Source organism: Rhagoletis pomonella, unplaced genomic scaffold (genome assembly GCF_013731165.1).
Source record: "Rhagoletis pomonella isolate Grant_MI unplaced genomic scaffold, Rhpom_1.0 Rhpom_scaffold_00009, whole genome shotgun sequence".
NCBI classification, from domain to species: domain Eukaryota; kingdom Metazoa; phylum Arthropoda; class Insecta; order Diptera; family Tephritidae; genus Rhagoletis; species Rhagoletis pomonella.
In genome coordinates, this window is record NW_023458563.1 from 30,390,925 (window position 1) to 30,399,807 (window position 8,883).

At 36.1% G+C, this 8,883-nt stretch overlaps 1 protein-coding gene across 3 annotated transcripts in view; it reads right to left on the bottom strand.

The window, feature by feature from the left end:
* Positions 1-1,775: 1,775 nt before the first annotated feature.
* The window catches only part of LOC118745713, a 337,897-nt gene continuing 330,789 nt past the window's right edge, over positions 1,776-8,883 (bottom strand). For all 3 annotated transcript variants that reach the window (XM_036479328.1, XM_036479326.1, XM_036479329.1), the window contains 3 exons: positions 7,239-7,414; positions 6,775-7,122; positions 1,776-2,586 (listed from right to left, as the gene is read on the bottom strand). In XM_036479328.1, coding sequence (XP_036335221.1) covers positions 2,311-2,586; positions 6,775-7,122; positions 7,239-7,414 — 800 coding nt within the window. In that variant the 3' untranslated portion in view covers positions 1,776-2,310. The remainder of the gene's footprint in view (positions 2,587-6,774; positions 7,123-7,238; positions 7,415-8,883) is intronic.

The window sequence follows — 8,883 nt, forward strand, 5'->3', positions numbered from 1 at the left end:
GAAAAGCTCTTTTATTACTCGTACAGGAGGCTTTCGGGATGCCTCCCATGGGAGTACTCACTTATTGCTCGTTCGGGAGAAATATAGGATGTTTTTCTATGTGCAGTCCCTTGTCGTGTTTTTGGGAGATATAGGGGAGGTTTTTATGGGAGTACTCCCGTATTGCTCCTTTAGGAGGCTTGTGGGATGATATTTCTGTGTGTGCTCCCCGATTGCTCGTTTAGGAGGTAAAAGGGATTACTCCCCTTCCTAGGACATACAATGTTAAAGGGAGTATACAAAATTACATGCTTATACACAGAAGCATAGGGAGCAATAGGGAGCATTCGTAAACTCCCCAGGGAGTACTCACCGAGCAATCGTACGATGCTCCCAAGTTCTACTGGGTACATTCAAATTCTGTTGTTTCGACAGAAATATATTTCTTAGGTTTGAGTGAAAATAAAAACAAACAAACGAAATGGCAGCGAGGAAAAATTTCGAAATGCTAGCAAACGTCAAAATTCATAAAGTTGGCTCTCAGCGATTGTAACTTATAAATATTTTTATCATGGTTTTGCCCATGATACAAAAAATAAGGTAGTTCCATTGTCACTTTTTCGTCGCCATATTAACAACCTGACAATTAAGCAGATTGTGACATTTCGTGCTACCATACCCAATATCTAAAATCCTTCAAATTTTCTTATTAATTTTTTGTCGATTTAAAAATTTTTGTTCTTAGATGTACATTTTAATTGTGTGAAAGCTGACAGTTTATAGAATTAACTAGCGACGAAAACAAAGGGGGGTTAAGTGGTTAAACCTTACCTAAGCCGATGATAAAACTTTGGTTTGGGCATTGTGACTCCTCAAACGAAATGAACTAATGATTGCAAAAAATGAAATCAAACATCATAGTTGACCAAAAAAGAAATTAGACTTCATTCTCTCAACTTCTCAGAATGTAGTAAAGCTAAAAAATATATAATAAGATAGGATATATTAAAACAGCCTCCAAACATTTACTAAAGACGCCCCAGGACTACACAAATCAGTTTGATTGAAAATTTATTCTTATCTATTTATTTTATACTTAAATTTTGGGTGTGTCTAAATTTCATGTGAAAACAATATGTGTTTCTAGAAAAATTTTACTGCCCATGGGTCCTAAAGTAAATTCCATTTGCTGTTAAATGGACAAAGACAATGAGTATCAAATAACACATCGACATGTGTAATTTCAGTGTCTGAATTACATCAGAATCATCGTATCCGATATAGAAAACTACATTGTGAAATAATGAGATGAAATTTTAAAATATGTTCACTAAAATTGTATTAATATTAAAATAACGATTTGGCAAGTTGTCATCGAATTTAATGTAAAATTTAAACGTTTTTAAGATAAGATATTGATTATTTTTAAAAGGTATATTTTAATACAACTATTTTCTTTATAATCCCAAATTTAGGATATAAAATCTCCCACATCAAAAAACTTACAATTGGGTAACGCCGCTTCCAATTTTTCACAATTGAGCAATTGTCAAAAATCTGCTTTTTAATCAAAAAGATGTTTATTGAAACTACCTTGTTTTTTGTATCATGGTTTTACCTTTAAATATTTGTATCATGCTTTGTATTGCAAGCACTCCGTGTTTTGCGTTTTCAATCCCATAAATTGTTTATAGTTACTTTTGCTTTAATTTCAAAATCAAAAGTTATCAAAACAAATTCTATGGAACTGAGAAATATATATTTTCTACTTTTTAGTCCATTTATAAAAGCGTGGTATATTAAAAAGTTTTTTTTTATTATTTTTTTTTTCATTATTTTATCATTCATTTTAGTATAAAATTTTCGGCCCTTTAGCAACACCGAAGTTTACGAGGTCATTCTCGCATCAAATTTGCCTCGTAATTTTATGAGATTCGCATAAACTGAGCTCCATACAAATTTTGACAGCTCTTTTACGAGGCTCGTACTTTTACGGGATTTACGAGCTTCACGAGGCTTTTACCATTTTCCATTTTTAAAACCTATATTAAATTATTCTCTCACATGATGTTTAAATTAAAAAATCGAATACACCTCTTCTGCCGTTCGGACATGTATTGCTAGCGCTCCTACTTAAAACGAACTATTTTGGGTAATTCAGTGGTACCTTACACTAAAATTTGCAAAAATTGACGCTAGAGCATCTAGGTGTATTTCTGCATCAAAAATAAATGTCGCTTATGTCTTTTTGGCGGTTGGGGCAGTAGGAGACTTTGGTGTATTCGAACTGTTAATTTACATGACAAGCGGCCGATATCCTTCAATCTATTATTATCTCTTCATCAAGGTTCTATGCGGCAAATTTTGCCTGCAAGTGGTAATTAAACTGTTTGCACATGTGCTTACACGCGTCAAAGTTACTCCCAGTGATACGGTCGGAGTCATCCTGAAGTAGTTACGCTCCTCTGTTGCGATATTTGATATAACTTGTTCTTGGCTTTCCACAGTTGTTGAGCCATCCTGAAGGTATGTTGTGTGATAGGTGTAGGTTGTTAAGCATATCTTCGTTACAAATTGATTCAGATCAACGGGTATCGAAAAATTTACCTGAAAATAGTACAGTATATACTTATATGTATAGTATATGCTTTTAAGTCATTAAAAAGGAAAAATTTTAATTTTCTTAAATCAAGAAAATATATATAATATTAGGCTGTTAGGCCTTAGAATGACAATCATTACTAAAGCTTTTAGAAAAAAAATAAAACTATGGCTGACTTCAAAAAACGTCAGTTGCATTGCATACGTACAAAGTATAATGTTCCATAACGCCGTACTACAAATGGTTGACAATGCCTAATTTTCCAAGACGCATCCGAAAAGTTATCGAAACGCATTGTTAGAGTAATCAGCGCACCAGAAACGAAGTTGATGCTTCGTTCATTTTTGGTTGCGATTGGCGTTGTTAAAATCGAAAATTACGAAAGGGTATTAATTGTTATATTGAATATTCAAAATATGCAATGTATGTGGTTTCAATGTTTCGCAACTTTGCATATACAAGCAGTTTAAATACCGTAGTAGAACAGTGTCCAAACATTGTATTGGTGGGTTTTGGAAGTCGGCCTATTTTAAGGTGCTGTTTCCTAGAAGCATTAACTCTTTCAGCACTGAAGACACATTGTGTAAACTTTTGGTTGTATTGTTTCTTCTATGCATTTCAATTTGCCTGGTTTTTATTTGTCAATTTTTTTCCCCTGAGCCTATAAAAAAATACAAAAGGTAAAAATCTTTGGCGCGTATTCATAGTCCAGCAACTAAGTCGAAACTAACAAAGTTGCAACTTAAATTTAAGTACCAACTTAAAATTTACCTCTATTCATAGTCGCATTTCAGACTTCTACTAAGTAGTTTCGACTTAGTTTACGATATAGCAAAACGAGTGTGAAATTGTATCTATTTTTCTTTACGATATTTTGGAAAAATTACATTTTTATTAAATAATGTCAAGTTTGATCATCCGTTTATGTAATTTTTATTTTCATTGCATGATTATGCAAAAGAATAAGGTATCATTTTCTTGTTAATTATGTGAAATAGCCAGAACAACCGCAGTGATGTGAAGTCGATGTTTATCGAAAGCATGCTGTGAAACATACAAATAGTAGATATCTAAATGTTATTCACAAATTTACTTTAAAAGAACTAGCGTGAAACTGACTTATTATTTGAGAATTTATCTAAATTATTCCAATTATAAAATTGTGATGTAGCTTTATTCGAATTGTAATACGCATTTAATTCCATCTTCCGATTAAAATGGATCGATCTTTGTAAATTTTAATTGGAGATTATTCAATATTATCAAAATCACCCTCTACCAACTTAATTTTTACATATTTCGTCTGTTTTCCCTTAATGTGATAAATACTTCTTCCTAGTTACGACTTAGTTGCAGCTGCAGCCGAAACTAAATTTTAAGTTGGTACTTAGCCAGAAAAGTCGAAACTAAGGCGACTATGAATAGCTTTAGTTGTGACTTCGCATTGTTTCGACTTAGTTGAGTACTAAATATGACTATGAATATGCGCCTTTGACATTAAAATATATATATTTAGTAGACCTGGGTAACGGCGCAAATTTTTTGGCGCTGACACCCTAACTCCAGCGCAACTGTCGGAATCAGCACAGTGTGTTGGCGCAATTGGGCCTCTTCAGGCTAAAGCACATTTCCCTTATTGCTACACGCCACCAAAGTGAATTAATACAAGGTGATATCGGTTGAGAAAAAACTCAAATATACCCACGTTCAAAACCCAAAAATACAACAAACCCATCATTTTCGCATTCAGAAGGACCGCGACGAATTCTAGCAACACCACCTTGTATAAATTCGCCTTGTGCTGCACATTTTACAAGAGATACTTCTATTTCGGGTGTTCTTAGCTGGTTCTTTGCGCCACCCTGTGTTGTCAGTGTTCCGGTGTTAAACTAAGGTGTATTAATACAAGGTGGTACCGGTTGGGGAAAAACAACTCAAGTATACCCAAGTTCAAAACCCAAAAATACAACAAACACATAATTTTCACATGCAGAAAGACCGCGGCTAATTTTAGCAACACCACCTTGTAAAAATTCGCCTTGTGCTGCAGATTTTAGAAGTTACATTTCTTTTGTGTGTTCTTTGCTGGTTCTTTGCGCCGCCCGGTGTTGTCAGTGTTCCGGTCAGTGTTGCCACGGAGAATTTTTTTTCCTACCAAAACTTCCTACCAAAAAAGTTTTTAATATTGCTTTTAATATCAAGTTTATTAAAAATGTAGATAACATAACATTTAGAAAAACTAAAACACAGCTAAGACAATAGAAACATATTAACTACGTATAACAATTCATTTTACTGTACAGACGTACACAAATGTTTGTCTCTTTACACATGCATATTATTATTATTATTATTATTACGTCGGAGATACACGCGCTGGGACCTAAGAAAATCTATTGTGCTTAACCCTAATTGTAATCACTCCAGCCTTATTCTGTTTAAGAAGTTAGGCACTTTGGAGGGCGCCATGCTTAAAATTTTGGATGAAGAAGACAATCGTTCCCCAAAGTGTATCAGTCTGCTGGGGTTTCTCCACCAGCTCACAAAAGACTAGGGACCATGCAAGTGCATTTGGGTTCCACGCTTTGCGAGACAGTCAGCTTTCGTTGCCTTCAAACCCTTCACGTCCCGGAACCCACCACAGCGTTACGTTATTGTGAGCTCCCACGTGGTTCAAAAAAGTTTACAGCTTTTCACTAGCCTGCTGCCGTTTTAAAATAGTCTAAGGCCTTTAACCTGCCTGACTATCCGACATAATATTTAATTTGGCCCCATTTGTCTTTCTACAAAGACTCCGATTGCGAAGACTTTCGCCTGGAATATAGTTGGGTAAGTGTAAATTGGTAGACTTTCTGGAACTTCGTTCCAAATTTGCCTGCCCCGGTACTCTCATCGTCCATCTTTGATCCGTCTGGATACCATGCGTGGGACCTTTCGTCAATCATAGTTATTATCACTTCACTGCAGGTCCTTTCAGGAGTTGTGACCTTGTAGGGTTTGTAGAAGGATAACTCGGGATTATTCAGGAACGGCTTTAGAGCCTCCAAATGATCCCGAAGACCCGAAATTTTCTTGCTGATCATATTGGTCAGTCGTAGGGCGCTCCAGCAGGCCTCTTTTTCAAATAGAATAGACAAAAAACATAGCTCCTGTAGAGGCCACGTGGACCAGTCGGCGTGGCTTGCTAAAGGTGGAACCCGCCTTTACATGCGTAACTTTTGGTCACCAGTACCGCATATGTAACATTGGGTCTTACTACCATATTGAGGGCAGAATAGATCTCCTGGTCGCAGTGCATTCCTCAACTGAATACCTATCTACTACCATATTGAAAGACCAATAGGTTAGTTTTGGTGATATTCCTCAAGTCATGCAATGAAGTCCCTGTCAGGTAGACAATGGTGGACTCCACCGGTGAAATATTCGTGTAAACAAGATTGCTAAAATTTTTGGAGATACATATTATATATTTCTCGCAAATACCTATTATTGTCGCGGAACCTACCAAAATCGAATATAGCCTACCAACCTACCAAATGGAAAAAACCTACCAGTTTTGGTAGGAAAAGCTCATGTTTGGCAACACTGGTTCCGGTGTTGCTGGCGCCATTGCGTTACTGAGTTGTGAAAATCGGTATTGGCGCCAGTAACTCAGCTCTCGGTATCAGCGCAATGGCGCGGCGCCGCACTGTGTTACCCACGGCTAGTCACCGTAATTATTATACATTTCCTCAAGATGAACTGAATCTCTTTGTCAAGTTTGAATTGTCAAGTTTTATGCTTGAAACGGATCACTGCTGAGGCGTGGGACAAAATGAAGGAAGTTCATTCAAAACTTTACTTGTGTTCCCTCAAATATTCCCACTGACACATCAGTATCCACGGAACGACTTTTTTCCGGGGCAATCGTCTAGGAAAGCCGAAGCAGATTAACAATCAAAAAGCTTTAAAAATTACTTGTCTACAATCTTATTTCAATCTAAGTGCGTGAATAATTTTATAAGTTATTTCTTTGTTATAACATTAAAAACAAAAATAATCGAAAATGCCGGTTAATATATTAATATCTTCTAATTAATTGCAATCACTTTTTGGCATTGCGATTAATCACATACAATAATAAATTTGAATTGCCATCCCTAGTAAACGCTTAATTTGGATATATGTACATTCCAATTTTGGAAAAACCTTACCGGTTCCGTATTTTGCGACGGCATTACAAGGATCATTTGGTTCTTCAATGTACTCGCTGCCAACGTCAATGGCCGGTAGATAGCTTGGCTGGGCACCACACGCAGTTGCAATTGATGATGCTGTTGTTGCGGCGCATCTTTGGTCGCGATCTCAGTTGCTACATCAGCGCCAGCAAGTTGAGTCTTAATTTTATCACTGGCAATTATCACCTCAACGCCATTTGACATTACGCGCGTGGCCAAATTGTAGCGAGCCTCATCTAAGAAATCGTCTATTATATCAGCTTGCTCGAGGTCCGTGTGGTTACCAGCAGCTCCATTGTTTAGTTCGTTCGCATTGCCAGAGACCTTAATAGAAAAATTTTATTTTTATTAAATACTTATTTTTCACTCCTAGGCTTTCTAATGATTTGTGCTTCGATATTTTCAGGTCAACGGTCAGTTTTTTTCGATAAAATATTTACCATGCGTGGAAGCTTTTCGTCTTTGCTGCTCTTTTCTGTTCGGCTACCATATTGCTTCTCGATCTGCCAATGTGGAGAATCAATTGCGCCGATTCGTTCACTCAATTCACTGATAGCTTCGGTTGCTACCATAGAGTTATGCTTCTCCAATACCGCATCGAAGGTACTAGGCAGTTCTGAAATAAGTGCTTCTAAGTTGTACTAAGAACAGTATATTAAAATCACATGTGTGCCCTTAAAAATTAATTTAAAACCGCCAGGCGGAAAAATTTTCCTTTATGCCTAAATACTCCCAATAGAAGTTTTGGTGGCGGTGGGATAGTATTTCGGGCCGTTTGCACCATGTCTAGTTAACGCTAATAGCTCAGTTATGCATACTTTCCACTGCTATGCCATTTTTACGTATAAATAAAAAGCCAACAGACTACTACATATGTAATGCTGTGCGTTGGGTAACCGCTTACACGCAAAGCTCATTTAACAGATTTCTTATGTGACAACTCTCATGCAACGCCAAGTATCCATAACTGAGCAATAACTATCGATCAAATGTTATATGGTGCGTGTCGATAACGATGTCTAATTGGGAGTTAGAATTAACTGGACATTATACAAACGGCCCTTAATGGCCGTGCACATCCGGGAAAGTATGAAAATGCTTGAAGTATATAAATAAAACTAGCAATTACCCGGCGTGCTTCGCTGCGCCTTAAATGTATTTTTGTGTTGTAACTCTCCCCCTAAGCTCTTATGGCCTCATTTACAAAATATTTTTAAAGAACTTTATGAAGTTAGATTTAAAAAAAATCGATCTATGAAGCATTGTTTATTTTTTTTTTGAGTTAATATATTTTCGAAGGTAATTAGAAAATATGTAAAGAACCGACTTTCTCTTGGAAATTTAATTTATAATCTTATAACTGGAGTCTACTATCGCACCCTTTCCTCAAACGTGTATTGATTCAATATTCAAATAACGTATATTTATATAATTTGAAAAAATCTCCCTACTATACAAATATGTACAGCAATATTAACTAATATTTTCAAATGTTGTGAGAGGGAGTAACAAAACAAAATTACTTTTAAGGCGCAGCGAAGCACGCCGGGTATTCGCTAGTGTCACATGAAATTAACTGAGCAAAGTACAATGAATAGCTGTTAAACAATGTTTCACGCACCGGCACCATCTACTTTAAATGAAACATACTTATTTTCGAGGGGGATACTCACACACCATATACTTTTTTATTGAAATTTTTCCTGAATTTTCTTAGCTATAAACCTCCAACGAATGCAAAACCGTGGAAATCGGTTCGCGCGTTCTGGAGTTATAGCGTCAGGAAGGAAAACCCTACTTATTTTTATATTAAAGAGGATTAAAGAACTGTCCGCATTACACAATTTTATTTTTCACAAAAACGGTATTCATGAATTTTTTAATTTTTTTTTATTTGCTTCCGCATATTTTTGACATAACAGCTTTAATTTTATGCCCATATTAAACAAATACATCCTAAGGTTACCCGGGTCCACGTTTTGGTCTGTATCTCGAGACCCTAGTCACCCAGCTATTTGAAAAGTGCTCTATCTTAAAGCATTCATGAACAGCTTTAATTTGATACCCATATTAAACAAATACATC